We start from the raw sequence: 17,484 nt of genomic DNA, 5'->3' as shown, positions 1-17,484 counted from the left end.
TTTTGTTTTTTTGCCAAGCGGAACCAACGAACCGGCCGTTGTTTTCACACGGACCAGCAGCTGCAGATATGGCAACCTGCACGCGGACTGTTTTTAAAGGTCAGTTTCGTTTAGTTTCTGATTTCTTCGGGTCATGTTTGAGATTAATGATGTTTCGGGTTGTTTTTAGACGTATCTTTGGGTCGTGAGCCCATTAGAAAGATAAGGGCTTCATACAGCCAGGTTCTGTGTTCTGATCCAAAAACAGCCCGGAAGTTGGACCTCTGATGCTAACAGATGATGCTGCAGCCTAAATGATTTTCCATTAACTTTCCTACATAGGCATGTCTTGTAGTTCTGAGCTGGTAAATGTTTTAATTCAATTTAAATCGTTCTTCCATCACAGTTTTAACCACAAAAAACGCGATTTATAGTTTAAAACAGATCCATGTTCTGAACATACATCAAGGGTTGATGTCCCTTCTAGTCTGAGACCCCCATGGAGGAACTGGACCAGGATCTTTGGATTTCCTCCGGAAATCAAATTTTCAAAGACATCGAATGAATGGAAACATTTATGATTTAATTAATTCAGGTCTTTCTTTTAACCAGTTATCTGTAATTGAAAACATTGTATTAAGCTGTTTTTAGAGTTAAATCTTTATCATATTTCATTTTTCTTTTGCTCAGTTTTCAGTAATGTGTTTTTCTCATGGTCCTTGGACAGCAGATTCAAGCCACTAGTTATGGTTGTTGTCAGATTGGTTGGTGGAGTCAAGCGCCTTCTGATTCACTTGGTTAATGGATCTGAACTCTCGTCTGCGGTTTGATGTTCTGACCCACAGCAGTATACTGGTGTTTGTCAGGGTTGGGTTCAGGTTCTCGGGACCAAATCTCTGCTCATTTCAGTTTTTTCTCTCTTGCTCAGTTTTGTCAGGATGTCAGAAGCAGCTGCTGAGCACCGGCGGTCCCACGTACACAGCCGTATTCCAGACGGCACCGAGGAACCTCCCCATCCGGACCTTTGCTGCCGTCAAGTAAGTTAAAGAAACCCCACATGTGTGGATGGCTTTTCAGCCTCATCCTGCTGGTAGATTCACACATCGGGTGTAAAACATCTCCTGTTCTTCAGGGCCCAGAAGAAAGACAAACAAGAGGAGGCAAAGAAGGAGGTTAAGAAAGAGAAGAAATTAATCGATGACAAAGACAGACACAAGCCTTTTGGCAAGACTGCGTGGGTGCCGGTGGATGACGTCTACGTTAAGAGGTTCTATCCCAGAACCATCCACAGCGCAGCCGACACCATCAACATGCTGAAGAGATTCCAGGAGCTGGACTTTACTCCCGCCGACCAACCCCTCTACATCGACCTGAAGCTGGACATGAATCTGGAGAAAAAGGTAGGTGACACCAAGCTCTGGCTGTCAAACAGGTAGTCCAACGTTTGCATCCAAAACTAGCAAAACTTATCAGCTGTAGAGTTGCTTTGGTGTATTTAATGGTGTCAGGCAGCGTTTCCTCAAAGCTTGGTGCCAGACATCAATCCGTCAAACTTTTTATACAGCAGGTTAAAAATACAAGGTTAGACAAAACACCACTAGAAGAACACACATTAATAATCATCAACTAAGTAAACCGACAAAACAAATAATACTATAATTGATAATAAGATGATTAAGGATTAAAAGAGTGTGTGGAAATCTGTTCTATCAGTGTTGTTTTTGATTCAGATGCAGCGTTAAAAACCTGAATCATTCTGCTATTTTCATTTAGAGAGAAGACGCTTTCTCCTTGAACCAGAAGGGCCAAACGTTTTACCATGAGGGCCGAAATAGTCAAGTTTAATGTACTTACGGGCCACATAATTTCATTTTTTGAAATAAAAATGCAAAACCACATTTCTTTATCTACTCAATAACAAACTTAACATGCAAGAGTTTTTATTGAATGAACAAAATGGCCAGAATTTTGTTCATTAGATGATCTGTGAATCATTTTAGATCCAAAAACCTGAGAAGGGTCAGGCAAACAGTTCCTGAATCTTTAGTTTTTTTTACTGCATTTGCTTCGAATTAAACGTTGCTGGATGTTTGTGGTTCTATTTACTACCAAATTAAGATGAATGCAGAAACCGGGTTACTGAATGAGAAATCATTTATTTTACTTTCTACTTTAGGAATATTTTATTTGTCTGTGAAATTGTCACCCTCTTTAGGCATATGTCTCTACCATCTGTTCACATCTACAGACTATAACTTTCGCCCATTGTTCTTTGCTAAATAGCTCAAGCTCAGTCAGATTGTCAATTCAAACGTCAATTCCCACGTTTTGACAAAGATTCTCAGTCAGATTTAGGTCTGGACATTGACTAGGCCGTTCAATATGCTTGGGTCTAAACCATTCCTTTGTATGTTTGGGATCATTATGTCTGCAGACTCCTCTGCAGTTTTCCTCCACAGAGAGCCTTATCCATGTAGTCCTAATATTCCGATTTTGCCTCAGCTTTCCTCAACTCTTCCTCATGGTCACTGGACAGATTTGTTGAGTGCTCAATTAATAGCTGTCCTGTAAATAGATTCTCCTCCCAGAGTTAACCTGGGCCTCTGGGCTGCTTCTCTGATCTTCCCCAGCCTGTCAGTTGAGGTGGACGTCCATGTCCTGGTAGGTTTACACTGAGATTAAATTACACCCTCTGTTTATTAATGAGTAGACTTCTGAGGGCTGTTGTTTGAACTGATTTTATTTAGGGATACCAGAGTATAGTAGTAGGGGTTAAATACAAACACACACATCCCACTTTGAACCTTTTTAGGTAAATTATATGGGAAACCATTCGTCACTTTTTATTGTCTTCATAATTATTCCCCACTTTTTGTTGGTCTATCACAAAAAACCCAATAAAATCCACTGAAGTTTGTGGTTGCAACCTGACAGATCTATACTGTAGGAGTCTCTGCAGAGGTTTTTAGACTTATGCTCTTCACTGCACCTTTGGACAGTTTTCAAGCTTCTGGCTCATGCATCTTGTAGTTCTGCAGAAATCCTTCCTTGCTGTTGCAGATGTTAAAAAAACATCCGGTTTTCCCAGCATGGTCCTGAAACCTGCCAGGAGTCAGTTAAAAGCAAATTTAAGCAGTTATACTTGGCAGGTTTGTTTGGATTTATGTCCTCTCCTTGCATTTACTGTCACACCTCACCGCCACTAATCTGAGTCATGCAGATGATGCATCAGTCATTGCAACGTGAGCAGTTTTCTTACTCAGCTAAAAATTGGTGCAACACAGACAAATAAAACCCTCAGAAGTTTGTTTCTGCATCACAAGACTGCAGCCGGTCCACAGAGACCGGCTCTGTCTTCCCCATCTTCCATTTTCACAGAACTAATGTTCCCATATATAATAAATCAGAAGCGCTCTAGAGAGATGGAGATTTAAAGTGCTGGCATTGACATCACCCTTTTTTCTGCTGCCTTCCCTCCGAATCTTTTATCGTCCTGCGGCTTGCTGACTGCTCATAAACACAACAAACGAATGTTTTTGTCTCCTCACAGAAAAAAATCGACTCCTTCGTCAGCACCGTGCACTTGCTGCATCGCTTCAGGGCAGAGATGAACAAAGTTTTAGTTTTCACTGAGGTAAAGACGTTTATTTGTCAAGGCCACTCGCCTTCTGTAGCCTCACTTAATCTTTCTTTTTACGGGCGTTCGTGTCCGCTGATGATGAATAGTTTTAATTTTGTGTAAACATGATTCAGATGTGCAAAAATAGCAACTTTTGTCCGTCATTCAGCTCTGCTTGTGGCTGTTATTTTATTAGAGTTTACATCCCCAAGTTATGGGTTATAACTTGGATGAAAATGTTAACAACCACTGAGGTCTGAGGAGATTTGACTCATCTAAATCAGAATCAAAGGACTCTCCTGTCTGTTTCTGCAGGATTCTGGTCAGGCTAGCGTTGCTCAGGAGAACGGAGCAGCTTTCGTTGGAGGAGTAGAGCTCATTCAGCCGGTGGGTTTTAAAAAAAAAAAAAAACCTTTTCTCTGCAGAAATCTGCAAAGAACAGTTTTCACTATTAATTATGAGCAGCCCAATGTTGCCCTTTAGGCTTCATGCAGGAGTGTTTCAGTGAAAACTTGACCTGATCTGTTTGTTGTCATTTGCAGATTCTGGATGATGAGATTTCAGCCGACTTCTACGTAGCCGTTCCTGATATTCTGCCGAAGATTTTACCTCTGAAAAACAAACTGAGGAAGAAGTTTCCAAAGAGCAAAAGAGGTAAGATGAGAGCAGCAAGCTGTGTCCCAGTTTAGAGCTTTCATGTGATGGTCAGCTGCATCAGAGCGGGGCAACAAAGGCGGTCCTCTTTCGGAGGCTCTTCAAAACCATATTGATTCCCTCTGTTTTCCAGGTTTAAAAGCTTAAAAAAAGTTTAATTTTGCACGAACAGATCAAAAATGTGAGGCTTTTTTTTATCCATATGCAGCACATTTTTAAATGCAGCTATTAGGCTTTAAACTCTGTCTCAAAATATACTATTTTAAATGTTTGAAGAAAATTAATAATCCTTTTCAGTGTTAAATAGTCAAGCCTGTTTTAGTCCTGTTTTTGTAACAGTTTTCATTGTAAACGTTTGGTGACGAGCCGTCTGAGGGTTAGATGCATTTATTTTTCCACTGCTTGATTCACCCTCTGCTGTCAGCTAATTGGTCATCAGAGGTCAATACAAAGTCCAGAAAATACAGTTGAACCTGAATGCATCGTCCTTATTTACGAAACTAACCTTTCTCAGCTTGATACGGGGGGAAGTTTTACTCTTTTTTTTTTTTCGTTTCCGTGTTTTGTGGTGAATCTTGGTTATTTCTCACTGAACAGACACACGGTTAACACATGACAAGTAAATATCTGTCTGGAATTAAATCAGGCTAAACGTTTCCTATTTTAGATCAGTTAGGGTTTTTTCTAAATGTACACAGCAATGACAGGATTTTATGCACCGATATGAAACATTTGGGCGATTTCGATGTCCGATATTAATATTGCTGTTATGGCTGATGACTGATATTTTGTGATATTATATAGAGCAACGAGATGGAAATAAACATTGGTTAATAATATTGGCACAGTTTTACATATCGGACCAATACCAGTATGTTAAAAAATGACTAACATCAGCTGATACCGATGTTAATCGGATGTATCGTGCGTCCCTCGCCTGAATGACGCAACGTCTGGTGGAAAAAAGTGGAACCTTAAACTCCATTTCTGCCACACCCATTTCAAGTATGGGGGTGGCAGCATCATGCTGTGTGGGCGTTTTGTTGCAGTGGGGACTGGTGCACTTCACAAAATGATGGCATCAGAAGGAAAGACCATTCTGAGGAATTAATGAAGCAACATTTCAAGACATCAGCCAGGAAGGCTTAAAGCTGGGCCCAAATGGGTGTTCCAAATGGACCAGGACCCTCAGCATGCCGCCAACTTAGCTGCAAATTGGACAACAAAGTTGGTGTTTTTGAGTGACCATCACAAAGCCCTGACTTTAGACCCATTTAATGTCAGTGAGATAAAGAGGTTGTCTGTCTTTTTATAAAGTGAATTTAAATATTTGGTTTCAGCTTCAGATCCAGATGCCTGAGTTATGATTTAGTTTTTTATGCCCAGATAGGAGCAAAGTGCTGATATGTGTCTCTGTGTTTAAACCCAGGTACAGTCAGCAATGATATCTCCAAGGCGTTGGAGTTGTTCAAGACGGGTCATGAGTACCTGGTGGAGAGCGACTGCTACATTAGGACGCAGATAGCTACGGTACGTCTAACCCAGCTGCTGCAGAATGTGTTCTGCTCCAGAGGGAAGTCCAATCAGGGTGAACACGCTGCAGGGCCAAGAAACAGTTCAGGGTTTCGATGAAGTCGTTAAAAATCTGGAACAGAAGAAAATTGGATTTTTATCATTTTTCATGCTGACAGAAGTATGCAAAATGAATCTAAAAGACAAATACATTTTCTAACAAAATAGCTCTGTTGTATTGATTTATATTTAAATGACATCCTTTGATATGCAACATGCTAGTTTGTGTTTTAGTCCAACTTGAATTTCTGAGTGAGAATCCACAAATAAACACACTTTGATTCATTCAGTGACAAAAGGACTATTTCGCAACTTTTTTCCCTCTGGATCAGGGTGTTAAATTGGACCTGTGGTTCCTAAAATGGGTCCTGTTCAGACATCATATAAAGCAATCATACAAACAAAATAAAGGTATCACAAATAAACTAAGATTCTAAATATTTTATAATTTGAAATAGAGCCGATCTACGTTTGCCCAGATACTAAAAAGTAGTGAAATGCCCCTTTACCAACCTGGATCAGAAGCCATCTTCAGAGTTGTGTTGTTTCGATATCTTTGGAATATACCGATAATAAAAGCAACCAGGTTATTGTTCTGTAAATGCCCAGAATTTTGTTAAACTATTCAGGAAAACTTTGTAGGAATTTGGTTGTGGAAAACTTAATTGTTCTTATTAAATAATTGTTAGAAACCTGTTAATTTTTCCTATCATGTGTGGCTTTTTCTGAAGGTATGGAAGCCCTGAAGTGCCTTTTTTTTTGTTTCTCCAAATGTTTAAAGAAACTTTAATATTTATTTTTGAGTGCACTGGTGGTGCAACCTGCCTGGCAAAAGTTCTGTAGAAGTTGGCTTCAAGTTTTTGTTTATTTTTATAATTGCTTTACCGAACCCTGAGCTACAGGTTGGTCCATGTTTATCATTAGCGCTTAATAAAAAGTATGTTTTAAATTTGTGAAAATAATAGAGCCATTTACTAACGGAATATTGCGCTTCCATCTAAAGATTAAATTAGGTGGAAAAAATAAATTTTCCCCCTAAAGAAACCAGTTGGTGCAATTTACGGATGGAGATTTGGGCCAATAACAATATTCGATGTTAATAATTCACACGAGATGGAAATAAACATCGGCTGTTATTGTCGGCCCGGTTTTTCTTATCGGATCGATACGATATGTTAAGAAATGACTAACGTCGGCCGATATTAATGCAGATGTATCGTGCATCACCGGTGTATTTAGATATAAAATAGATTTTAAATCTGCTGTAACGTCTGTTTTGTGTAGTTCAAGGCCACATTATAGAAATATAGGAGAATAACCTAATTTCCAAGATGTTTAATTTTGTAGTTTTTATTTTGATCCTAGTTTTTTTTTTTTTAAACATTTAAGTCTCAAATGGCTAAAAAAGTTCGTATGAATCCTAGAGGATAAAGGTGCATTTAATAACTGAGTGTTTGAAAACAGAACATAAAAATGAAATTGGATTTCTTGGTTTTTTGCCCTCGGTGTAGCTTGACATGCCCAGTGAGCAAATCTTCGCCAACCTGAAGACGATCCTGACTGACGTTTGTTCACACCGACCGACCAGCCTGGGTATGTTCACCAGAACCATCAAACATACACTAGATCTTCTCAACTCTCCCTCCACTCAGTGAGCTGCAGCTGATGTTCACCTTGCAGCTGTTTGGACAGCTGGTCCGGATGGAATCACACATTGTTGATTGATTGGTAGAAGGTTGGTAAAGGGGGACATGTCAGATCTCAGCAGCTTTAACTTCCAGGTGGGGTCTTAAAGTTCATATGCGGTTCAGTTTACAGTTCAACTCACAGGGAGAAGATAAAATCATGACAATTAGCAGCTTGCAAGACTTTCTATTTATGTATTTTCCTGTTCAAGGTTCTGTGTTTGAATTCGTTTTAAAATGGAGGACTAAATCTGCTGAAATCCGGCTCAAAGAAAATCAGAAATGCATATTTGCTTATTTTGGTCTACATGCATTCTCCTGTTCTTCCTTTCTATGTTGGCTCTATGTTTTAGAACATCGCCTGGGCTTCAGATTTTCACCTACTGGTTAATTATTTCACAAACTGCTTCTAGGAGCTTAAGGATGCAAAAACGCTCATCCTGCTGCGCTGTTCAGATCCAAATAACACGTTCGTGCAGCAGATCGTCACGTTCTGTTATCTCTGTTACCAACAGATCTGCTAAAGTATTGTTTTTTATTTAGAATTAGAACATAAAATGTTCACAACATGCTCTGCTACTTTTAGGGCAATCTTACTGCAACCCTGTGGTAGGATTGGCTTGTTCTCCTTGTTCCTGTGTGGGTTCTCTCCAGATACTCCAGTTTCCTCCCACATCAGGGCTACGCGATATATTGCAAGCGTATCGTCATGGGAATATAAGTGTGAGCAATATTCATATCACATAGGACTGTTTGGAGTGCAGTAATTGTCGGCTAATATAATCCAAGTCTTAATAACTTTGATTTGTTATGCCAATGTAATATTTATCCAGTTGGACAGAGACTCGAAGCAGCTGACGCTCACGCCAGACACTTATGACTTTGATAAAAATGCTAAAGGTCACAGATTTTCTAATATTGTGTCGCCATAGTGCACACTATGTGTGTCCTTTGCTCCTGTCTTAGCGAGAAATCTTTAAATGTGGCATCCCGGGTCAAGCTGCCACATTTAAAGGTAAAGTCCGAGTAATTATCATTTTTAACATGATTTGTCTTTTTTTTTTTTCTGGCAAAAAGTATATTTTTTGGAGCTGCAAGGCAGAAACTGTGATGGTCTCAGGTTGCCCAGTTGGTTTTTCCTTACAGGAAGTGCAGGAACTAAGCTGAGAAACAGTTTTGTTGTTATTTCTGTATTTAAGTTCAGAGCATAATCCTCACCTGACGGCTCCTCATTACAGCGAGAGGCTTAAATGATCTAAAAACGAATTGATTTGAGATTTTGTCCCTAACAGTTGTGCCTCTGTAGAGCTTTCAGAAACACAGAGGAGATGACCCAAACAGGACCAGAACTCACATAGAAAATCAGCTGACTGTGTCACTTTACTATACCTGGTGCCACTACTGCTTTAATGGTTGTATCCCCTTCATCGTTACTTTATTAAAATATTTCCAGATTTCTTTCTGTAACAAACCTGCCATGTTATAACAAATAACCAATATATTTGATATTAGGAAAAATAGTTTTTGTTATATTAAACAAATGCTGCATCTAAAGCATTTATTCAACATTAGGGAACTTTATTCCACAGAACAGTTTTTTAACAAGAGCTCACAATTTTACCCATTAAACCTGAAGCAATTTTAGGGATAGTCCCCTAAGATAAGTCATTTCATTTTCAAAAATATTATAAAAACAACAGAATAATTCAAAAAACAAATTAAATAACATTTAACCCAGAAACGTCAACAGTTTGGAAACCAGTTTCAGCCTCTCTATAATACCTCAACAACAAAATAACGAATGAAGCCCACATAAACAAGATAATTTGGTAAATAACATAACAAGCCTGTAAATGATTTAACTAATCAGAAATATTTAGAGATTGTTTTAATGTATGAGAATAAAGTCAGCTTAAAGGAAGAGAAAAGAGCGTCTGTGTGGCTTCCTCTGGTGGAGAGAGCTGGAGCTCGGCAAAGGGAAGGAGGTATTCTAGATAAGACCCGGGGTAGGAGTGAAATCCCAGTTTAAATTGTTATGCTGCTCAGGTTCTGAGGCTGACAAAGATCCACGATTCTGGCGATCATACGTCAGAAGTGAGTTTAGCATTAGGCTAAAACAGACTATGCTAGCGTTTTCATGCTTCGCCACCATTGTTTATGTCTGTCCTGCTTCCTTACAAACAAATATTAATTTACAGCTCTTGGCTGCATCGGCGGCCAGTGCTGTCTTATTTAAAGCCACGTCAGAGTTGATTTTTTATTTGAAAATGAAATCTTTCTCCAGCTATTGAAGCAGTCAGCATCCAAACACTTTAAGTTCCTTGTTGGAGGCCTTTAAATAGTTCAGTCTTGTTCAGACTGAAGAAACCCAGCAGCAGGTCTGACTGCACACACAGCAGATGCTGATGGTGATGTTTGGTCCTGATAATGAGCCCCTGTGGAAGTGTTGACGCTCTGCTGACCCAGCTCTGCTCTGTGAAGAGTCTCCTTACAGTCCGGCAGTTTTCAACACCAAGGAGGAGATGAAGGTCCGGCATCGGGTCGAGTCACCTGGGCTTGTCTGAAGCTTTTCCTTGCAGAGACACCGATCTTTGAGTTTGTGCCAGCAAGCATCCCACAGCAATTCATCGACGCGAGACATGAGAGGACTCTGCAGGGTTTAATTACCTCTGCAGACCAAAGTCAGCGGGAACACCTGGAACACGTTTCTTCTTCTGTATTTACTTTAATGTCTTTCAAGAGTCGTTTGGACTGGAGCTCATGGCTGCTGTGTGGGCAGAAACAAGAGGGAGCTTCACGGATGAACGCTTAAAACAGAGAAAACAAGCATGGAAATGCAGCGTGTGGGTGAGGGGAAGACAAAAAACCCAGAGGATTATGGGAGTTATTAAGACAAAAAGCACAAGACTCAAAGTGCTGATGAGCAGAGAGACAAGACAACAGAAAACATGATGCTGAGAGGACTGTTTGTGTGGAAGATGAAAGAATGTGTGTATGTGTGTGTGTGTGTGTGTGTGTGTTAATGTCTCCAGATCAAAGCAACAGAGGCAGGAGGGAGATGGAAATGCTCAGCCAGATCTGCATCAAGCTCTTTTTTTTTATTGTGAGAATGATTACTTCATGATTTAGAAAGGCTCTTACTGTTCTGAAGAACTTCTCATGGCTGATTTTATGCCTTAGTTTCTCAGAGAAAGCCAGACCTGTGGAGGAACGAACCCCTCATACATTCAATATTTGTTTGATTTCATTCCCACCGCTCGGTTCAGCTCTGTTTGGGTGCTGGTCTTTGTTCTTCCGTTGGTTCTTTAAGCGCCTCCCGGCATGGAAACAACACCAGCTTCACTCACCGACCACTTTCTTAGGTACACTTTGCTAGTACCGGGTTGGACCCCTTCTTGTCCACAGAACTGCCTTGATTCTTTGTTTATGAGAAGCATTCTGGTCCATATTGACATGATGGCATCACACTGTTGCTGCAGATTGGTCAGCTGCAGATCCAGAATGTGAATCTCTTGTTCCCAAGGACTGAGATCTGGTGACTGTGGAGGCCGCTGGAGTTCAGACAACTTGTCAAGTTTAAGAAACCAGTTTGAGGTGGTTTGAGCTTTGTGAGATGATGCATTATCCTGCTGGAAGCAGCCATCAGGAGATGGGTGCCCTGTGGTCATTAAGGGACGGACATGTTCAGCATCAGTACTGGGGTAGGCTGTAGGGTTTAAATGGTAAAAATATCACCCACACCATTATGCACCACCACCAGCAGCCTGAACTGTTGATAAAAGGTAGGAATGGATTTATGCTTATATTGTTTACGCCAAATTCTGACCCGACCGTCTGAATGTTGCTGCTGAAATCAAGACTTATCGGACCAGGAAAGTTTTCCCGCCTGTTTCGGTTTTGATACATTTGTGTGAACTGTTGCCTCGGTTTCCTGTTGTTCCTGTTGTCTTCTGCACATCTCAAGTCAAGGTCTGACGTGTTAACAGTCATGCTATCCTGCATGGTTCGGTTGTAGCGAACAGTATTTAAGCTGTTGGTAGAAAACTGTTAAACGGTTAAATTGTTGCCTTCGTATCATTTGGAAGCGGTCTGCACATTCACCTCTGACCTCTGACATCAAGGCATTTTCATCCTCCCAACCTCTGCCCATGGTTTGTAGACCATTCTCTGCAAACCAGAGATGGTTTTGTCCCAGTAAATTCTGAAGAAAATTTAGCTTCTTAAATAGTAAAAACATCTGTTAGAGAAATTCATAACTGATTTACAAATTCATTGATTTATTGATTTATATAGCACTTAACAACAACCAACAAAGGCGACCAAACCATTTTACAATAAAAATTACATCAAAAATAGAATAAAAGTTACAAGACAAAAGAAATACCCAAGAATTACAATAAAAGGCAAATAAGGGAAATGCCGTTCCACTACATGGTATTAAAAGCCTGTCTAAAAAGATGAGTCTTAAGCTTAGACTTAAACATTCTCTGATCAGTGGTTAATCGAAGGTCTAAAGGGAGGTTGTTCCAGAGTTGGGGTGCTGCCACGGAAAAGGCCCGATCACCCCAATGCTTTAATCTGGTTCTTGGGACATCTAATAAAAGGTGACATGATGACCTCAGAGATCTCCCATGTACGGGAAAACTTAGAAGTTCGGATAAATAGGGTGGGGCTAATCCATTTAATGCTTTAAAAACAAACAATAAGATTTTAAAATCAATTCTAAAATGAACAGGGAGCCAGTGCAAAGAGAATAGAACGGGGGTAATATGCTCACGTCTAGGGGTATTGGTTAAAAGACGGGCCGCTGCATTCTGGACAAGTTGAAGTTGTCTTAGGGAAGACTTATGGACACCAATATAAAGACCGTTACAATAATCAAGTCTAGAACTGACGAATGCATGAATGGCCTTCTCTAATTCAGTGTGATTTACAAATGATTTAACTTTAGTCAACAGACGCAGATGATAAAAACTAGATTTGACTACAGAGTTAATTTGTTTATCAAAGTTAAATTACTGGTCAAATATTACCCCAAGATTTTTAACTGTTTTATTTAACTTAAAGGGCAAAGCACTGATGGCTGTGGTTGCGATATCACCAAATAAGATGCATTCGGTCTTTTGGTGATTTAAAAACCAAAAAGCCACTGTTTAGCAGCAGTTATGCAGCCTACAAAAGATGAAATCGTATTTGTCCTGTCTGGTTTGAGAAACAAGCAGATTTCTTCTTCAAATAAGAAAAGGACACTGGTTCAAAATGCTCAAAAACAGCTCAAACAGGACCAGCAGAAAAATCAGGACTATATTGGACCCTGGAAGCTTGTCTTACAGATGCCACTTTTTCAATACAAAATGAGAGAAAAATGTTGCGCGTTGAGACTGATGCCTCAAGTAGGACCAGAGTTTGACAATTAAGAACAGAGTCAATCAAGTGAAAGAGCACCCTGGGTGAGTGATTATTGGTTGAAATTAGGTCAGATAAAAATTGGCACTTTGCCTCCTTGACTGATCTCTGGTACTGAGCAAGGCTATCCCTAAGAATTTCCAGAGAAGCTAACAACTTATCTTTCCTCCATTTATGTTCCGCTTTACGGCATTGTCTCCTAAGTGCACATTCATAAAGAAAGTCATAAAACTGTCGTACAAATTGCTCACTTTATTTATCTTTGATGTAATAAAGTTCTGAAGTTTTGGTAAAGTCCAGATTTTACAATGTAACAAATTAAAAGATTTACCCTTTGAGCAAGAAATTGTAACCAGAAACTGAAGCGGTTTAGCTGGTTCCACTATGATCCCCGAAACGTCTGTCTCTCCTGGATGTTTTTAAAAACTTAACGGATCTGAACTAATCCTGCAGTTTAGAAACTAAGTTCTCCGTCTCGGATCTTTCCGGCTGAGCGCCACATGCAGAGCGCTCGCTGTGACATCGATGGAGTCACTGAAAATAGAACAAATCAAGCAGAGTTTTAAGACGCTAGTCGAGTCATTTTGTTGTTTTCAGGCAGAAAGCTCCTGGTGTGGGTTCAGTTTAGATATCGTCAGTATGGAAGATGCTTGTGTCTCCTCTTAAAGCAAGGAGGGGCCCTCCCAGTGATAAACAGACAGTCCTGGACGCTCAAGTGCTGCAGCGTCGGGTAACAATCCAATGATCGGGGATAAGTTCAAGAAAACATTCCCTCATTGTTGCCTTCTGGTTCCAGATGGAGGAGATGTGCTTATTTGCTCAGAGTATTTGGTTCTGAAGCATCAGTCATTCCTATTACCTTCATGATCAACATGTAAAGTCTTTGGTTTCTTTCAGGAAGCTCCTTCATTATTTACTGTTTTAGTCCTGAGTTTCTCTGATCGTATTTAGTTAGGTGATAGTATTCTGACCACTGCTGTTGTGTGTTTGTGTTCATGTTGTTGCTCAGTGGTAGAGTAGGCACACAAATGCATAGGCTACAGTCCTCAACCCTGGTCCGATTCCCGGTTCTGGGCCATTTGCTGCATGTCTTTCCCTTCTTTCTGCCCTGTTTCCTGCCCAGCTGCTGATCAATAAAAAGCCCATTAGCCGGTAGCTGCTGATGTCACCTCCTCTCCTTTTGATTGGTTGTCGCCAGCATGTTTGCAGTTGGGTCGGTGATCCGTTCTCATTACCCGACCACATCCAAACCTGCCTTAAAAAATTCAGACATGTTTGACTGCGACTGAGGTTGGGTTGGGTTGGGGCAGAATCCCAAGTTCACCTCATCTCACCGACTTTCCCTGCAGACTGACCCAGACTTTCCCCAACCGGGACAAGTGGTGTGGGCTCGGCTGTATGGGCAGAACCAGGAGCCCGGTTTGGAAAGTGACGGAAAAGTGTTTTTTACTTGCAGAAAAGCCAAACTAGAAGGTTCTTTAACAGCTAGATGGAAGATGTTAAGGTTCTATTGGGCTGAGGAGAAGCAGTCATGGGCTGCAGATGATTGGATGAAAGTGTAAAGAATCCTGAATCTGGATTCTCCAAGAAGATGATGCTGGAACCATTGAGTTGGAACCTGATGTATGAAGAATCTTGTTTTTCATGAATAAAGTTAATGATTGAACAGAAAGCCTGATGAGGTGCTACAGCATGCTGATTGGGATGTTTTTGGCTTCATGATTCGTTTTTTTCTCCTCTACTAATTAATACAGCAGTGCGTTTAGAACCAGAATATTCATCTGTAAAATAGTTCTGTCTCATATCTGATTAAAGAAAAACATCTGTGTTAAGGTCCTCCAGGAGGACGGGTCCAGTATCCTTTCCCAGCTCCGTCACTGCTTTCGGAGGCAACATGAGGTCCTTCAGATTCAGTCCGTCAACAAACAAAATCTATTCCTGATTTGTTTTTCTTTCCTCCCATCAGGACCTTTCATCGAGCGGGCCATCATGAGTAGTCGGACCAGTGAAGCCGTCTGGTTCCGGACCGAAGGTGTTCTACCTGAAGCGGGTCAGACCGACGAGGGATGAGTTTTCTTTCAGAGTGTAAATAATGACTGTATTGAATAAACTTTGTTTCTGGAATCCATGAAAGCTTGTGTGTTCTTTGAAGGAAATCCCAGCAGATTAAAGTCAGAACAAACGTACCCGAGCAGAAGAGGAAAGTATTTAATTTTAAACCACATTAGGACCACAGACAGTCGACAGGATTTCTTCAAGTTTGTTTTACTGTTAAATCATTTAGATTTAGCAGCACCGAGTCAAACAGTTTAACATTTTCTGTTTAATTTCAGCGTACGTTCTCTTTGTTACATATTCTGCATTACAAATTCAAACTTTCTGTAGTTAAATGTACTGTGTGTAAAATAACAGCTCATATTTGAACACCTCTTTTCTAAATTGTTGTCCTGCATCTGCTAAGAAGTTTAAACCACAGCTTTGACCTTTTTTTGTCTCCGTTTCTGTTGGTACTCGTCCTCATGCTCCATAAACTAAATGTTTCTCCTAATCTACATGTAGGAGGACCTGAACACACAACCAAGAAGTTATTAAAGCTCTAAAATATTTGATTTTAGGTTTTATCTACAGTGAAGTAGAAGTAAGTACAAGTGAAGGAAAATATGTTATAATTAAAATGACAAAATGATCTGCTGCTGTTTTTTTTATTACAATCAGGGAATAGATTTTCATTATTTCATTATTTTCTGCTCAGATTGCTTTAATTTTATGACAATAAGACAAAAAGCTACAGATGTTCCCTTTGCATACATGTTTATAATGATTCGCTTACATATGTTTAGTATCTTCGTATTTCTATATTTGGATGTAAATGTGTGCCGATGTAATTCCTGCATTAAGACTGTTGTCTCGTAAGCAGCCACAGGAATTTGGTGTAATACCACTACATGGACACAAGGAGGCAGTGTTTACATTGTGTGCTGCTGGGTTTCTGCAGCCTGTGAACTTTGGGAAAAGGCCCACTTCTATAAGAACCCCTCTGGTTCTGGGTAAACGAATGATTTCTTTAAGCAGGTGTGTGTTGCAGGGTTCATTTGGGCCAAAACTAAACCCATAAGAAATATCCTGGTTTAGATTAATTCACATTCATGCCTCGGGATCTGGAATAAACCCGTAGATCAACTCCCAAACTGTAACCAGTTTTTATGTTTTAGGTCTTAGCTGCGCCACCATCTTATCCTATCCAAACCCATTAAGAAAACGGGCCCCACCTCAACTTTAGGAAGGTAAAACAAGGACCTTCATGTCCCAGAGCACCCACAGAGAGGCACGCTGCTCTCTCTGCAAACTGCTGTACTACATCCATCCTCAGGTTGACATTTACTGTAAGACGGAGGTTTTTATTGTTCCCTGTGGGGAAATCAGGCCGAAGCGGTGGCTAATTGTGGCAGTGACAGCTGAGGAAACGGTAAAACTGATGAAAAGGCCTTTAATGAGTTCCTGCCTGACAAACAGGCCTTTTTTATTGTTGGCTCTGCCCTTTTGACTTTCCAATACATGTTGGCTGTGATATTGTTCATTAGCAGATTTAACATTTCAGCTGATGCTTTTTTATCCCAAAAAAAAAAAGCAATATTATTGGCGAGGTGAAGTTCTGCATTTTTCTTAAGGATTAGGATGAAACGTTGGGTTTTACTAAATTTGGCCCTTGTTGTTTTTCTGTTGATTTATATATTGGCATCTTTTCCCTCCTGTCAGGGAAGATATTCAACACCAAGATTTTGTATTCTACAATTTTAGAAGATAAAAAAATAACAAAACCGTCATTTTTGGGGGCAAAAACAGTTTGGATCTGACATGTTCCACCTTTAACGTTTATGAGTCGCCATAAAATGTCATGTAACACACTGAATTCAAGAAAGATTTGTTGTAGTGTCTCCACAGCAGATGCCTGGTGATCATCTGAAGGAATCAGCTATTTTATACCCCACCCCTTCCTGTTTCTGAAGGTACTGCTCATCTACTGGAGAGAGGTTTTTGTTTAAGGTTTTGGCACTTTCTGCAGGATTTTAGGCACTGAAGATCAGCCAAAAACCTAATAAAAACTCTGAAAAATAAAGATCACTTTGCAAGATTAAAAGACTATGTTTGGAAGGACATTATAAAGAAAAGAGGAATGGTTTAAAACTTTTGCACAGTATCTGCATTGGTGCAACAGAAATCAGGAAGCAGTAGAGAAACCAGGTTTTCAGTTAACAGCCTGTTTCTCTGTTAATCTTCCAACTCATCACCAGATTTTGTTACATTCAGTCTGTTTTTTTTTGTGCAAAATCTCACAAACGGACCTTTAAGGACCATAAACCCTGAAGAAACAACACCCGTATCTTGGATTTGAGTGCCTGAAATGTACTTCCCCTTTTTGGTGTCCAGCCTCTGACATCCTGGAGGAGCTTGGAAAGGAGTTGCTGCTCATCTGCATCAATAGGATCTGCAGAGGCGGTTTGGGCATCTGGCAGGAATGGCTTCTGGATGCCAAGTTTTATGCAAATGTTCCACAGAGGAACCAGAACT

General features: G+C 40.2%; 1 protein-coding gene across 1 annotated transcript; it reads left to right on the top strand.

The window, feature by feature from the left end:
* Positions 1-4: 4 nt before the first annotated feature.
* mrpl1 (mitochondrial ribosomal protein L1) lies at positions 5-15,048 on the top strand. The gene is made up of 9 exons (XM_047381093.1): positions 5-99; positions 908-1,016; positions 1,112-1,379; positions 3,530-3,613; positions 3,914-3,985; positions 4,141-4,252; positions 5,682-5,782; positions 7,336-7,417; positions 14,882-15,048. Exons 1-9 carry the CDS (start codon positions 69-71, stop codon positions 14,983-14,985), a joined length of 963 nt encoding a protein of 320 aa, XP_047237049.1. The 5' UTR covers positions 5-68; the 3' UTR covers positions 14,986-15,048.
* Positions 15,049-17,484: the final 2,436 nt, after the last annotated feature.

The sequence above is a fragment of the Girardinichthys multiradiatus genome, chromosome 12 (genome assembly GCF_021462225.1).
Source record: "Girardinichthys multiradiatus isolate DD_20200921_A chromosome 12, DD_fGirMul_XY1, whole genome shotgun sequence".
Taxonomy (NCBI): domain Eukaryota; kingdom Metazoa; phylum Chordata; class Actinopteri; order Cyprinodontiformes; family Goodeidae; genus Girardinichthys; species Girardinichthys multiradiatus.
Note: the sequence above shows the minus strand (reverse complement) of the source record. Positions and strands in the feature narration are given on the sequence as shown.

Excerpts from the sequence above, each read along its gene's own strand:
- mrpl1 (XM_047381093.1), top strand. The coding sequence starts at position 69 with ATGGCAACCTGCACGCGGACTGTTTTTAAAG. Across the intron at positions 1,380-3,529 it reads ACATGAATCTGGAGAAAAAG|AAAAAAATCGACTCCTTCGT; the intron begins GTAGGTGACACC and ends GTCTCCTCACAG. Across the intron at positions 3,986-4,140 it reads GAGTAGAGCTCATTCAGCCG|ATTCTGGATGATGAGATTTC; the intron begins GTGGGTTTTAAA and ends TGTCATTTGCAG.